Source organism: Scyliorhinus canicula, chromosome 12 (assembly GCF_902713615.1).
Source record: "Scyliorhinus canicula chromosome 12, sScyCan1.1, whole genome shotgun sequence".
In the NCBI taxonomy this organism is placed as follows: Eukaryota; Metazoa; Chordata; class Chondrichthyes; order Carcharhiniformes; family Scyliorhinidae; genus Scyliorhinus; species Scyliorhinus canicula.
The window spans coordinates 157026894-157043622 of record NC_052157.1 but is presented as its reverse complement, the minus strand read 5'-3'; the positions used below and the strand labels follow the sequence as shown (position 1 = coordinate 157043622).

General features: G+C 45.9%; 1 protein-coding gene across 2 annotated transcripts in view; it reads right to left on the bottom strand.

Moving 5' to 3' along the window:
• LOC119975115 (ribosomal protein S6 kinase beta-1-like) overlaps positions 1-16729 on the bottom strand; it is a 79224-nt gene that overhangs the window by 4127 nt on the left and 58368 nt on the right. For both annotated transcript variants that reach the window (XM_038814660.1, XM_038814661.1), the window contains 3 exons: positions 10577-10654; positions 4499-4606; positions 1214-1326 (listed from right to left, as the gene is read on the bottom strand). In XM_038814660.1, coding sequence (XP_038670588.1) covers positions 1214-1326; positions 4499-4606; positions 10577-10654 — 299 coding nt within the window. The remainder of the gene's footprint in view (positions 1-1213; positions 1327-4498; positions 4607-10576; positions 10655-16729) is intronic.

The window sequence follows — 16729 nt, the reverse complement described above, 5'->3', positions numbered from 1 at the left end:
GTGCTTTTTAAAAATAAATTTAGAGAATCCAATTCATTTTTTCCAATTAAGGGGCAATTTAGCGTGTCCAATCCACCTACCCTGCACATCTTTGGGTTGTGGGGGTGAAACCCACGCAAACAAAGGGAGAATGTGCAAACTCCATACAGACAGTGACCCAGAGCTGGGAGCGAACCTGGAACCTCGGTGCCGTGAGGCTGCAGTGCTAACCACTGCCCCACTCTGCTGCCCTAATAACAGTCAAACTTACCCAATGCCGTTTCACCAAAGTGACAGCTGCCTGGGCTACAAGTGTTAAATTATGAGCACAGGTTTCACAGACCAGGCTTGTATTCCCTTGTGAACAGGTTAAAATGGTGATCAAATTGAGGTGTTCAAGGCGATTAAAGGATTTGAATAGATAGGTAAGAGAGATAGCATTTCCTCTGGTGATAGTCCTGAATATGAGACTAGAATCTATTCACAAAGGGAAGTGGAAATCTGGAACTTTCATGCCAGAAAGCCTTTATGATCTGGACATAAATTGATCCGAATGCAAATTGAGTTTTAGTTAAGATGCATATCGGAATGGCAAAATAGGATTGAGATTGAATGGTCTTCTGCTCTTTCAGTCTTGCCTGTAAGTGACTCCAGTTTCACACCAGTTTGGCTGACTTTAACTGCCTCAGATGCGGGTTAGCAAATCACTTAGGTGCATCAATTAAGGGCAGCAAAGGATGGATGATCAATGCTGACCGTACCAGCTATGCACTCCCCAAGGGTAAAATAAAGATCTTGCATCCCATCAGGAGTAGGGAATTCACTCGTTTCAACATACCCAACAAAATCAAACACAAACTCCATTAAATAAATTCAAACACAAAATGCCAGAAATGCACACAGCAAGTTAGTATCTGAATTAGAACTAAAGTTTAAATATCGGGTTGGACTCTCGAGTAGAACGTATGGGGAAAATAAATAGTAATAGACTGGCTGGGTCATGGGGCTCATTCCAGCATTGGCATTGTAGGGAGGAATACACCCAAAACTTCTATTTTCATGTTCAGCTATATATGCATTGCCCATATTTTCATCCTGACCTCCAGTTTTAATTTGTGTAACATTATCTCAGTTACAGGGAGTGGAACTTATTACTAACACAAGAGGATTGTGCTACAAGTGCAAAGTGTGTGTCTATTGCCGATATAGAACATACTGAAGAACATTTAATTACCTGACAGGAGTCCTAGGACTGCCAATAAATCTGCGAGGTGAACGGATTTTTGGCTCAAAAGAGAATTTTTCCTTAACGCTTTCCAGTACTGATGGAGCCACATAAGTGAATCCCTGAAATTGGAGAAAAGAAATGTCATATTTTCATTCTCATGCAGCTGCAAATCCTTTAAAAAAAAAATAAAGTACCTAATTATGTTTTTTCCAATTAAGAGGCAACTTAGCGTGGCCAATCCACCTACCGTGCACATCTTTGGGATGTGGGGGTGAGACCCACGCAGACACGGGGAGAATGTGCAAACTCCGCATAGACAGTGACCTGGGGCTGGGATCAAACCCTGGTCCTTAGCTCCGTGAGGCAGCAATGCTGACCACTGTATCACCCCTTGCAGCTGCAATTCCATAAGGAGCTGGAGCCCTAATATCTTTCGCAATTATTCATTCTTCACATGAGCCGTGACAAGATGAGCTAGGCAGCAATCACAATGGCATTCGATCCTGTCCTTGCCAAACCTCACCTGCACCTATGTAAGACTGCTGTTCATTGACTACAGCTCCGCTTCAACACCATTATCCCAACAAGACTAATCGCCAAACTCCACAATCTTGGACTTGACCCCTCCCTGTGCAGCTTGATCCTCGACTTCCTCACCAACAGACCACAATCTGTCAGGATAGGGAACAGCACCTCCTCCACAATAGTCCTCAACATCAGGGCCCCGCAAGGATGTGTGCTCAGTCCTCCACTGTCTTCCCGATACACACATGACCGCGTGGCAAGATTTAAGTCCAACTCAATCTATAAGTTTACGGATGATACGACTGTGGTGGCCATATCTCAAACAACGATGAATCAGACTGCAGGAGGGAGATAAATCACTTGATTGCATGGTGCACCGAAAGCAACCTCTCTAAATGTTGGAAAAACCAAGGAACTGATCATCGACTTCAGGAAGCGTAGCACGACACACACTCCTGTCTGCATCAGTGGCTCCGAAATGGAGATGGTCGATAGCCTTAAGTTTCTGGGGTCAACATCAACAGTCTGTCCTGGTCCACTCACGTTGATGCAACAGTCAAGAAAGCCCAACAATGTCTCTACTTCATACGGAAGCTAAAGAAATTTGGCATGTCTGCATCGACTCTCAAAAACTTCTGCAGATGTGCGATAGAGAGCATCCTACCCAGCTGCATCACCGCCTGGTATGGCAACTGCTCGGACCAAGATCGCAAGAAACTGCAGTGTTGTGAAATCAGACCAATGCATCACACAAGCTTGCCACACCCGCATTGATTCTGTCTACACCTCCCGCTGCCTCAGGAAGGCAGACAGCATTATCAGAGACCCCTCCCACCCAGGCATTGCCTTCTTCTCGAACCTTCCATCAGGCAGAAGGTACAGACGTTTGAAGACCCGCACATCCAGACCTAGGAACAGCTTCTTCCCCACAGCTACAGGACTCCTCAACAACTCCCCCTCGGACTGATCTGTTCCCTGTAAGAACACTAATCACGACGCCCTATGCTGCTCTTGTTCATGTATTTGCTTTGCTTGGCCTCTTGTTCCGCACAGTAACCAATCACTGTTTGTCGATGTACCATTTGTCAATGTTCTCTGTTGATTATTCTTTTGTCCTTGGCAGCAGAAAAATACTTTTCACTGTACTTCTGTACATGTGACAATAAATCTAAATCAATCATAAGGTGTAATTAGATAGAAGCAAGAATTCTGGTTCATCTCTTGCCTAATTTAAAAAAATTAAATTTGGAGTATCCAATTCTTTTTTTCCAATTAAGGGGCAATTTAGCATGGACAATCCACCTGCCCTTCACATCTTTTGATTGTGGAGGTGAGACCCACAGAGAATGTGCAAACTCTACGCGGACAGTCACCTGGGGCCAGGATCGAACCCGGATCCTCAGCACCGTGAGGCAGCAGTGCTAACCACTGCACCACCGTGCGATCTCTTGCCTAGTTTGATCTTTCATTTCCCGCAACACCTTTTTCTGCTGTGATGAGTTTCCGAAAGGATATTGCAGTCATTTTCTGTAAACGTACCTAGCCCTACATATCTTTTGGTGATTTTGATTGAGGGATAAATATCGGCCAGGACACTAGGGAGAGCTTCTCTACTCTTCTTCAATTAGAACCATGGGATCCTTTATTTTCAACTAAGAGGGCAGATGAAGGTGGCACAGCATTCCTTCAGTACTCCTTTGCAGTGTCTGCCTGGATTATGTGCTGAAAGTTTCTGGAAAGTTGCTTGAACCTCTAACCTTCAGATTCAGAGGCAAATGTGCTGCGGCTGACTACCCAGAAAGTACATAATTTACATCTTTCACCAGAAATCTTTTGACTGAATATTTTCAATGAAATCCTAAAACCAATGTTGAAAAATCTTCTCGTGTATCTGACTAAAAAAGTTTATGAGAGGCAAGGCTAGTGTTGGGGAGCCTGGTATATCAAAGGACACAAATTTAAATTAGTGAAAAATAAACTTAAAACAGGGAGTAGGAACATTCTTTTCACTCAGCCGACAATAAGCTTGAATATATACATCTTTGTCATACTGCAACCAACCAATCATTAGTGGGATGGGGTTACAGCGCATTAAGGAATTTCATTAAAGTCCGTCCAAGCTCATGGGGGAAAAGGTTTCCTCTACCTGCTGGTTGCAATGGTTCTGTGAAGTAAATCTGAGCAGTCTTAAACTAGCACCTAGGTGGCACCTGAAGGAGGTTCTTCAGGATAGTGCCCAAGGCTCAATTATCTTCAGCTGCTTCATCAATGACCTTCCCTCCATCATAAAGTCAGAAGGGGGGATTCGCTGATGACTCCACAAAACTGATCCCTATTTAGTACCAACTGACATGAATGGTAAAACTGTGAGATGCTCGAGGTCAATGCTGAAGCGCATTAATGGAATGGAGGGGGATCTTTTCACATGATTTTCTACAGCTGCACCTACCCCTGATGCCGACAGGGATATTACATCTGGTCTACGGCACAGAAATGGACCGTCCAGCCGAACTGGTCTATGCGTGTACTAATGCTCCACGTGGCCTTCCTTACACCCTGCATCAGGATACCTTTCCATTCCTTTCTCCCTCAAGTGCTCAACAATTTTCCCTTAAATGCATCTGTACCATCTTCCCCAAATAGTCCTCGTGGTCCATATCGTGTTCCATTCTCCGGTGCCAAAATTCGTCAACTTGATGGGAACTTTAAAAAAAACACATTTAATTTACCTCAAACAGGGGCACGTGGTATATCTGACAGGCTTACCAGGAAGACTTGATTGGCACTTTCACTGAGGGTTGAGTCATCAGGGCTGTCAACAGGTGTCTGTCGTGTGAACTTTGAATCAAACTGACTGACATCATCATCCGATTGCTGGAGAGAGAAAAGAAAAACACATGACTAATCTAGAATTGGGTGACTAATCCTTCGGATCTTCTCATTCTTTGTCTCCCATTCATTCTTTCTGGACATTCAGCACAACTCTGAACAAAAAAAGTCCTTTGTTTACATAGAGCATGGGTCAACACAAGGCAGAATAATTACCTTGCACAAACAAAATTCAGCACTTTTGAAACATTAGATTGAGATCCATTAAAAAAAAAGTCAATTCCTTTCGTATGCAAGTTTCTTTTACCAGAACATTTTCTGGTAAAAATGGAGCAGAGCCTGACACAAATGAAACAAAACATGACCATCTTATATTAATGTGACAAGAGGGGAAAAAGCAACTTTTGGAATCACTAATTCTCCTACACTTCACCATTACCTCCTATCCGCCGACAATATTCTAAATCAAGTAACAGGTTTTCATCATTTATTTTATCCTACCTCCAGTCACATATTATACAGTCCCATGAGAATGTTGGTAATTAAAGATAACAGAAACACGTCAAAGCTACTGGAAGGGAAGCAAAAATAAGAACACACAATATTATTTGACCAGGTGCGGCATCAAGGAGCCTCAGCAAAACTGCAGTCAATGGGAATGAAGGGGAAAATGCTCCATTGGTTGGAATCATACCTGGCACAAAGGAAAATGGTTATGATTGTTGGAGGTAGGGGGGCAGCATGTGGCGCAGTGGTTAGCACTGAGACTGCGGCGCTGAGGACCCGTGTTCGATTCCCGGCCCTGGGTCACTGTCTGTGTGGAGTTTGCAAATTCTCCCCATGTCTGCATAGGTTTCACCCCCACAAACCAAAGATGTGCAGGTTAGGTGGATTGGCCACACTAAATTGCCCCTTAATTGGAAAAAAAGAATTGGGTACTCTAAATTCATAAAAAAAGAAAGAAAATAAATTGATTGTTGGAGGTCAATCCCAGGACATCACTGCAAAGGTTCTTCAGGATAGTGCCCAAGGCTCAATCATCTTCAGCTGCTTCATCAATGACCTTCCCTCCATCATAAAATCAGAAGGGGGGATTCGCTGATGACTCCACAACGTTCTGTACCATTCACAACTCAGTCCATGCTGGTGTACAGCAAGGCCTGGTCAGGTTTGTGCTTATGGTTATCTTGGTTTAGCACACTGGGCTAAATCGCTGGCTTTTAAAGCAGACCTAGGCAGGCCAGCAGCACGGTTCAATTCCCGTACCAGCCTCCCTGAACAAGCGCCGGAATGTGGCAACTAAGGGCTTTTCACAGTAACTTCATTGAAGCCTACTCGTGACAATAAGCGATTTTCATTCATTCATATAAGTGGCAAGTTACATTCATACCTGAAGTGCCAGGCAATGGCCATTGGCAACATGAGAATATGCAACCATCTCTCTTTGACATTTAATGGTATCACCATTGTTGAATCTCCTCACTATCAGCATTCGGGGGGTGGCGGGCGGTGTTACCATTGACCAGAAATTAAACTGGACCAACCATATAAATACTATGGTCAGAAGAGATCAGAGGCGTGGGATTTTGTGGAGTGTACCTCACCTCCTGACTCCCCAACGCCTGTCCACTACCTTCAAGGCACAAGTCAGGAATATTCAGGAATATTTCCCACTTGCCTGGATGAGTGCAGCTCCAACAACACTCAATAGGCTCGACACCATCCTGGACAAACCAGCATATCATCTATAATGCATTGCACCAAATCATCCAAGACTCCTTCAACAGCACAATCCAAGCCTGCAACCGCTACCAGCTTGAAAGACATGGGCAGCAAATGCATAGGAACACCACCCCACCTACAAACTCCCTTCCAAACCACATACCATCCTGACTTGGAACTAAAGTCATTTCCTCACTGTCGCTGGGTCAAAATCCTATACCTCCCTGCCTTACAGCGCTGTGGGTGTACATATACCACATGACTACAGTGGTTCAGGAAGGTGGCCCCCCCCCCCCCCCCCCCCCCCCCCCCCCCCCCCCCCCCCCCCCCGACCCCCACTGGCCCATTCAGTTAAAAAATTCTCATTAATCTGTACATAGTTTTTTGCAGCCAGAACAGTAGCTAAATAAGTCCATGGATCCAATCATAATTTATAAAATCACTCAACTTCGTATTTACACTTACTTCTATCTACTGTTGTGTGTATTACTTAGTATATAAACAAAAACTAGAACAAAGATAACATTTAGGCGCCAGGCAGTTGCAACTGAATGGTTGCAGCGAAGGGTTAGCGTCTGTTGAATTTTCATTGCACAAGTTCACATTCCTCCAAATTACAGTTCAAAGAAAGTAATTCTCGGAATAAGTTCTATAGTTTTCGACTTAAATATATTCTAAAGTGTTCAGTCTCAGAGCTAACATTCCTTGGGGAGATTAATTTTATTGGTTCTGGAGAGATGGTCAACATTGACAAGGCTCCATGCATTGTCCAGCCCTAATTTTAAGTGACTGTGATTTGCTAGGCCAGTTCAGATAACATTAAAAGCGACCGCTGCAATGCAAACTAGTGTCACGCCTTTGCCAGATCAGGTAGGGCACCATGAACAAATGAGATTTTTACAACATTTTGGCAAACTTTCACGTTCCAGTCTCAAATAATCAGATTTACTGAATCCCATTGCATAACCTGCCATTGTGGAATCTGAACTCAAACGTCTTGTTGCTATGTCAGTCCCGTAACCATTACAGTACCATACTCATGTTTAAAATGAATGTTGCGTATGGAAGTTAATTATTTAAACAGCTCTTTGATCCTGTTCCTGTGGTTTAGAAACATGGCCCCAGCAGAAAACAGTTTGAATCCTATCTTCAATGTCAGACAATGGGCCCTTAAAAACAATAAATGCAACCCCTCAAATTATTCAGATATATTTAAGTGCTAGCCTTGCCTCAGTGGCAGAACTGTCATGAGCCAGAATTTTGTAAATTCAAGCTATATTTCACAGACACATGGCAGAATCTGGGCCGACAGGTCACTGCGGTACTATTTTACAGATGTCATTCCACGGCACCATTTGAAAGAGGGGCAGGGTTCTCAGTGATCTGTGCAATATTTATCCCCTAACCCAGTGTTTTTCAAACTTTTTTCCCCGGGACCCACTTTTGCCAACTGGCTGACATTCAGGATCCACGATCGCTGGCAGACATGATGGGCTGAAGAGCCTCTTTCTGTGTTGCAAAACTACATGACTCTATGAAAGTAGAGATATATTCAAAGTGCAGACTACAGAGGAGAGCCACGAGGTTGATGTCAATGTTGCAAATATTCAAAAAAAACAACAAGATTTACATTTTTTTCTAACGCATTCACAACTGCAAGAGTATAAAGTAGTTTTCAACCAATGGTAGCACAGTGATTAGCACAGTTGCTTCACAGCTCCAGTCCCAGGTTCGATTCCCGGCTTGGGTTACTGTCTGTGTGGAGTCTGCACGTTCTCCCAGTGTCTGCATTGGTTTCCTCCGGGTGCTCCGATTTCCTCCCATAGTCTAAAGCTACTCAATTTAAGTTTAGTTAATTGAAAGATTTCAGTTCAGTGAAGAGTCGGATTCATTGGTGACGACCCCCTGTCCCATTACTCAGCTTCAGTATTGTCCTTGTGATGGTTCCAAATTACAGCTAGCCATCTGTTTGCGATGTCTGTCAGTCTGCCAGTCCATTCTGCTTCTCACTCCTGGGCCATACATTCTCCCGTATCTCACCTCACACGAGCCATTTTCATGGAACTTTTTCGGTTTGCGATCCTGCTGATCTTACCCAGTAGTTGGGATACCCATGTTAATTTCAGGACGCGGCACGACCCTTTTTACACCTGCCCGCAACCCACACGCAGGTTGCGACCCCCACTTCGAAAAATCCCACCCTAACCAACATCATTAAAACAGAGGGACGGCACGGCGGCATAGTGGTTAGCACTGCTGCTCCACGGTGCAAAGGACCCGGGTTCGAAACCGGCCCCAGGTCACCGTCCGTGTGGAGTTTGCACATTCGTGTCTGCGAGGGTCTCACGCCCACAACCCAAAGATGTGCAAGGTAGGTGGATTGGCCACGCTAAATTGCCCCTTAATTGGAAATAAATAATTGGGTACTCTAAATTTACAAAAAAGATTAAAACAAATGATCTGCTCATTATTTCACCACTGTTTGTGATTGGCAACCGTGTTTCCCACATTACCATAGTGACTACACTTCAAATGTACATGGATCATAACTGCTTTAGGACACTCCAGTCATAAAATGTACTAGCATAAATACAAGTATTTTTCTAGGGAGTGCTACAAGTTTCTATTTTGAGATGAGATTTTAAACTGAAGCCCTGACTGCCTGCTCAGGTGGACAGGGAAACAAATCTTCAAGGAGCAGGGCAGTTTTCCCATTGTCCGGAGCAATATTTATTGTTTAACCACCAGCAAGACAGATCGTCTAGCCATTTATTACAATGTTGCTTGCGCGTCTGTGTGTATTTCTTTCTGCCAGGTTTCCCTACATACAACAGTGACTACATTTCAAAAGTATTTAATTAGCTCTGAAATGTACTGGGACATGATGAGCTCATAAAGTAGCAGCAGACACACAGGAACACCACCACCTGCACGTCCCCTTCCAAGTCACACACCATCCAAACTTGGTGTTATACTGCTATTCCTTCACCGTCATTGGGTCAAAACCCTGGAACCATCTTCCTAACAGCACTGCAGGTATATTTACTCCACATGGACTGCAGCATTTCAAGAATGTAGCCCATCATCATCTCAAAGGAAATTAGGGATGGACAATAAATGCTGGCCTAGCCAGGGACACCCACGTCCTGTGAAAGAATAAACAAAGAAAAACCTATATAACCTCAAGATTGTTGGGATGCCTGAAGGTATTGAAGGTGCGGAGGCCGGGGTGTACGTGGCAAAGATGCTGGAGATATTGATTGGGAGCGAGGCCTTTGACTGGCCCCTAGAGATTGATCGAGCACGGAGGTGAATTTTGCTTGGGTGGCAGGACTCGGAGCCAGCTGAGGGCGGATTTATGGGTGAGCGACCTGGCGGAATTCCTGAGGCTGGAGAAGGTTAAGTTGTTGCAGTCAAACGAGGGCAAAGACCTCCCCATTGGTTCGGTCTACACCTCCCGCTGCCTCAGGAAGGCAGACGGCATTGTTAGTGACCCCTCACACTGAGGCTTTGCCCTCTTCCAAACCCTTCCATCAGGCAGAAGATGCAGAAGTCTGAAGACCCGCACATCCAGACATAGGAAGAGCTTCTTCCCCACAGCTACTAGACTCAACGACTCTCCCTCGGACTGATCTGTTCCCTGCAAGAAAACTATTCACGATGCCCTATGCTGCTCTTGCTCATGTATTTGCTTCACTTGGCCCTTGTTCCGCACTGTAACCAATTATTCTATTTGTCTACTGCGTACGTTCCTTTGGTCGCAGAAAAGTGCTTTTCACTGTGCTTCGGTATATGTGACACTAAATCAATCAATCAAAGAGGGAGACTTTCAACTCCTCCATACCTGATCGTAACAGCACAACTTAACTTTTTATTAAGTTATTTTTCCCTTGGTTAAAGAATTTATTACATTTATGAAACTACCAAGAAACTTATATGCAGCTAATTGGGATAGCCCTGGAAGATCCCATGTTCGATGCAATGTCTGTGTTGAAGTGGCTGATCTCAGCCTTGATAACAACATGGGCATTAAAATCAGCCTCAGCAACCTGGTTCTAGGAAGTGGAAAATGGAGGATTTTCTATTCCCAATATTATTCAGCAATGCTTGAATGAAGTAAGCATATGAGAATATGATTAGGCTTGACTGTGATGCCACTGCATTGGCCAAATGGTCGGCTGAAATTCACTGCGTAGGCTCACGCAATAGAAATGACAAGTGCAGCACCATGGGAGCAGCCCCATGAATCAAAACCAAGAAACAGAATAAGGGAAGGGATAAGCTTACACTTACCAGAAATGGCTTGAAAGGTGGTTCAACTTTCCGAGCTAGAAGATCCTCCCAGTTTGTGTGTCGGAAGAAAGGATGAGCCTGTATTAAAATTAATTGAGTCAATTAATAAAAACCGAATTTCAAATTTAAAAACTCACATCACATAAGTACATATAACACGGAGTCTGCAAAAGATAGAATCCATATATAGAAAATATATTTATTAGTTGTTAGTCTCATATGCGTTTGCACTTGCTTAGCACAAATAGCTTTTTTTATTTGTTTTAAAACTCTCAAAAGCAATTAGTTGGTTGCGAAATATCTTGGGACATCCTGGGAAATGATACATGTACTTATATAAATTCTTGTTGTTACGATTTTGGTAGAGAACAGTAAGTTTTTTTTTAAGAATCCCCAATCCTAGGTATTTACAAAAAACAAATCAAAGAACATATATTAATAACTACATTATCTTAAATTATCATTTACATTAAAGACATACCAAGGGCAGCACGGTGGCACAGTGGTTAGTACTGCTTGCCTCGCGGCGCCAAGGTCCCTGGTTCGATCCCAGCTCTGGGTCACTGTTCGTGTGGAGTTTGCACATGTTTGCGGGGTTTTGTCATAATATCCACTCATGTATATAATGAGATGCAGACAGGTAGTGATTGACACACAGGATGACCAATGAACACAACACAGAACCAATCACCAGACAGGACACCACCATTATAAAGCCCACATGGCATTAAGACTCTCCCTCTCTCAGAACCAGGCTACTGAGACAATCAGAGTTCACAAGCTAGTGAGCACTATCACCATGCGGTAGCTAGTAAGTCTGGTCAAGCCAGTAAGAGGTCATTGTTAGATTAGTAGAGTGTCAACCCACAGCTGAACATGTACAGCAGTCTACTAATTAAATAAAATAGTGTTGGATCATCTCATGTGTCAGACGTCTGTTTCTAGCTTCACTGCATCCAGTTGCAGTCAACGTCGAACCAATCTGCCCAACACATCATGGTACCAGAGTGCTATTAATCCTAACGAACCTACCTCGAGTGAATCTGCAATGACCAGCAAGCAGCCATCCAGCGACATGGAAAACATCCAGCCTCCTCCACAGCTCCGCATCTCTGGCAACCTCTCCGCCAATTGGAAAATCTTCAAGCAAAAGTTCCTCCTGTATATCGAGGCCTCCGACCTAGAGGTAGCATTGGATGCCAGGAAGGTCGCTCTATTCCTGTTGATTGCGGGGGATCACGCCATCCATATCTACAACTCGCTTACGTTTGCCGATGGCAAAGACAAGACGAAGTTCAAGACAGTTCTGCTAAAATTCGACAGCCACTGCGACATTGAGGGGAATGAGAGCTTTGAACGGTACATCTTCTAACAGAGGCTTCAGGGTAAGGATGAACCTTTTCAGTCCTTCCTGACCCATCTCCGCATCCTAGCGCAGTCATGTAATTATGACTCGACGGCTGATTCCATGATCTGGGATCAGATCGTTTTCGGGGTCCACTCCGATTCCCTGCAGCAGCAGCTCCTCAAAATGGAGAGTTGACCCTCTCCATCACTATCGATACGTGTGTAGTCCATGAGCATGCCAAGAATCGTTACTCCAACATCAGGACGGCAGAAACTGCAAAACTGGCCTCCCACGAGGCAGAACGGATGCAGGCCATTGCAAAAATGCACGGCCTAAGCATCGAGGAGAGTGGCCATTTTGCATGCTTTTCCCGGGTTCCTACGCATGCGTGTCATGGCCGGGTGGACGGTGAGGCCGAAAACCCTGACGCGCAGGTGCATATGTTGTCCGACAGCATTGCGCATGCGAGATGGCGCACAGAACGCGCTGACGTCAGCGTCATGACGTGTCCGAATTGTGGCTCCGCCCATTTAAAGCGACATGTCCAGCCAAAGGACAGCCATGTCTACAGTGTGGGAAGCCTGGCCATTACGCGGCCTTCTGCAGGTCCGCTCCACAGATCATCAGCCAGCGATCCCAGCTGCGGCGCAGAAATGTCCGCTCAGTACAACAAAGTATGCAGGATTCTGATCCCGACAGCGCAACAGACCCCGATGCTGACTGCCTCGAGTCTCCATATCGGGTGGGCATCATAACCACATGTGAGCTGGTCTCCACCGCACCTGAAAACCGCCTTTCGATCCTCAGTGTGGATCCCGACGACGAGTGGTATGCTGTCCTAACAATCAATCAGGCTCGTATCTGATTTAAACTGGACACTGGCGCATCTGCGAACCTCATATCACAGTCAGATCTCGATGGCATCAGTGCCCAACCAAGCATTCTTCCACCAGCTTGCCAGCGCCTTGACTACAATGGCAATGCCATAGCTGCCAGTGGATCAGTCAGATAGCGGTATCTCACAAGGCAATCATTACGATTAGAGATCGTCTGGCCTGACAGGGCATCCCTGCTCGCGCCTGCAAGCTCCTGAATCTGGTCTAGCGAGTCCACACCATGTCCTCGATACCGGCAACTGCCTCGCCCGATGTGAATCTTCAGGCCGAGATAGACGTCATTCTCACGCAATACCACGTGTTTGATGGAATGGGCACGCTCCCATATCGCTACAAGATATTACTCAAGCCAAACGCCACCGCAGTGATCCATGCACCACGCCGGGTGCCAGCTCCTCTCAAGGATCGTCTTAAAAAGCAGCTACAAGACCTCCAAGACCAGGGCATCATCTCAAAGGTCACGGAATCAATAGACTGGGTCAGCTCCATGGTCTGCATAAAAAAAACCTCTGGTGAACTCCGTATTGCACTGATCCCAAAGACCTGAACCGCAACATCATGCGAGAGCACTACCCGATCCCAAAGCGTGAAGAGTTAACCAGTGAGATGGCTCACGCCAAATTATTTACCAAGCTGGACGCCTCCTGTGGCTTCTAGCAAATACAGCCGGACACGTCCAGTCGGATGCTGTGCACGTTTAACACTCCGTTCAGCCGCTATTGCTACAACCGCATGCCTTTCGGTATCATATCACCTTCTTAAGTATTTCATCGCATTATGGAGCAAATGATGGAGGGCATCGAGAGGGTGCGAGTCTATGTGGACGACGTGATCATCTGGTCCACAACGCCCAAGGATCACATTGCTCAAACAGGTCTTCCAGCGGATTCATGAAAATGGCCTCCAGCTCAACAGGGCCAAATGCTCATTTGGTCTATCCGCTATCAAGTTTCTGGGTGACCACATTTCACAGCAGGGTGTGCAACCTGACACCGACAAGGTGCTGGCGATCAATGCCATGAAGACCCCAGAGGACAAGAAAGCAGTCCTCCGCTTCCTTGGGATGGTAAATTTTCTCAGGAAATTCATTCCCAATATGGCAGCCCACACTAGGGCCCTCCGGCATCTCGTAAAGAAGTCAACAGTGTTCCAGTGGCTGCCCGCACATGAAAAGGAGTGGCTTGAGCTGAAGGCGAAGCTCACCACAGCCCCAGTACTGGCGTTCTTTGACCCAACCAAGGACACCAAGATATCTACTGACGCAAGCCAGGACGGCATTGGGGCGGTGCTCCTCCAGCGAGACGACTCCTCGTCCTGGGCTCCAGTGGCATATGCCTCCAGGGCCATGACACCGACCAAACAACGGTATGCCCAGATCGAAAAGGAGTGCTTGGGTCTCCTGACAGGAATAGTCATGTTTGATGACTACGTATACGGCCTCCCAAAGTTCACGGTGGAAACAGACCACAGGCCTTTAGTCCACATAATCCAGAAGGATTTAAATGACATGACACCTCGGCTACAGTGAATTCTTCTTCGTCTCCGCCGATATGACTTCGAACTCGTCTGCACACCGGGTAAGGAACTGATCATCGCGGATGCCCTACCCCGATTCATCACCACGCCGTGTGAACAGGGCGACTTCATCTGCCACATAGAGGCACAGGTGCAGTTGTGTGCCAGCAACCTCCCAGCCACTGATGAACGAGTGGTCCAAATAAGCAAAGAAACTGCTAAAGATCCTCTACTGCAGCGCGTGATGCAACACCTCGCCCATGGCTGGCAAAAGGGGCAATGTCCCCAGTTCTTTAACGTTAAGGACGAGTTAACGGTTGTTGAGGGAATCCTTCTTAAACTAGATAGGATCGTCATTCCTCAAAGCTTGCAAGCTATGGTGCTCGGACAGATCCATGGGAGGATCACCTTGGGGTCGAAAAATGTCGACGCAGAGCTCGGGAGGCGGTTTATCGGGAGGACATTGCCGACACGGTCCTCAACTGCACAACCTGCCAGAAGTTTCAACCGGCTCAGCCCAAGGAAACACTGCAACAGCACGAGATTGTGACCTCTCCGTGGTCTAAAGCAGGGATAGACCTTTTTCACGCCAATGGGCGTGACTACGTGCTCTTGGTCGACTTCTTCTCCAGTTACCTGGAAGTGATGAAACTGTCGGACCTCACGTCCAAGTCAGTCTTCAAAGCCTGCAAAGACATGTTTGCCAGGCACGGGATACAACTCACAGTAATGAGTGACAACGGTCCATGTTTCTGCAGCCAAGAGTGGTCCGACTTTGCACAATCCTACAACTTCAGTCACATCACCTCCAGTCCCCATTACCCGCAATCAAACGGGAAGGCCGAGAAAGGGGTCCATATTGTCAAGCGGTTGTTGTGCAAGGCTGCAGACAGCCTCCGATTTCAACTTGGCGCTGCTGGCATACAGGGCAACCCCTCTGTCGACTGGTTTGTCTCCGGTGCAGCTGCTCATGAACCGCAACCTGAGGATGTCTGTTCCAGCCATCCATATTCCAGGCCTTGACCACCTCACGGTGCTGCAGAAAGTGCAGCGATCCAAGGACCAGCAGATCACATATGATGCTCATGCCACGGATTTGCCTGCGCTGGCTCCAGCAGATGTTGTTCGCATCCAGTTGCCTGAGGGAGGTTGGGCAGCCCCAGCTGTTGTTGTCAGGAAGGCCGCCCCAAGGTCTTTCATTTTTCAAATGGCTGATGGCTCCATTCTGCGGCGCAACAGGAGGGCGCTGCGAAGAGTTCCCCGCCCACCACCTGACTGTATTGCTCCGCTGGTTATCATGCTTCCTCCAGACGTCTCCTGCCACGAGGCCACCGATCTCTGCCAGCGATCCCGCCTGTCCACGAGACCACCGCAATGCCAGCGATCCCGCCTGTCCTAGTGCCGGCGTCTCCTGCTCCACCTCTGTGGTGATCGACAAGAATTCGTCGCCCGCCTCAAAGACTGAATTTATAGACTTAACTCTTGAAATGTTGTTCAGTTTGCTCTGTATCTGCAAGATAGACACCTTCCCATGTACATATGTTCATTAACACACCACTTGTACATAGTCAGGCATGTATATACCTCCACGTTCCAAAATGTATTTTTTAAAAAGGGGAGATGTCATAATATCCACTCATGTATACAATGAGATGCAGACAGGCAGTGAGTGACACACAGGATGACCAATGAACACACAACGCAGAACCAATCACCAGACAGGACATCACCACTATAAAGCCCACAGGGCATTAAGACTCCCCCTCTCTCAGGACCAGGCTACTGAGACAATCAGAGTGCACAAGCTAGTGAGCACTATCACCATGCGGTAGCTAGTAAGTCTGGTCAAGCCAGTAAGAGGTCATCAGTTAGATTAGTAGTGTGTCAACCCACAGCTGAACAAGTACAGCAGTCTACTAATTAAATAAAATAGTGTTGGATCATCTGTGTCGGACGTCTGTTTCTAGCTTCACTGCATCCAGTTGCAGTCAACATCTAGACAACCTGCCCAACACATCAGGTTTCGCCCCCACAACCCAAAAGATGTGCAAGGTAGGTGGATTGGCCACGCTAAATTGCCCCTTAATTGGAAAAAAATAATTGGGTACTCTAAATTTATTTTTAAAAAGTACAACAAATTATGTTACTTATTCTCTAAATCGATCCAACTTCAACTGTTAATAAAAAAACCCTCTTCCTTCTTCCACACATCACCATTTTTTTGATGCACTCTCAAATATTTGTTTAAACATCTCCTCCCTCTCAAGAGAAATTAGGAAACAGGCACTAGAGAAACTAAATTAACAACAGGCAAAATTAATTTGTATTTCAAGTTCAAAATTTGATGAATGTATAAAATAGCAGCCACAGTGTCAATGATAGTGGAAGGAGTAC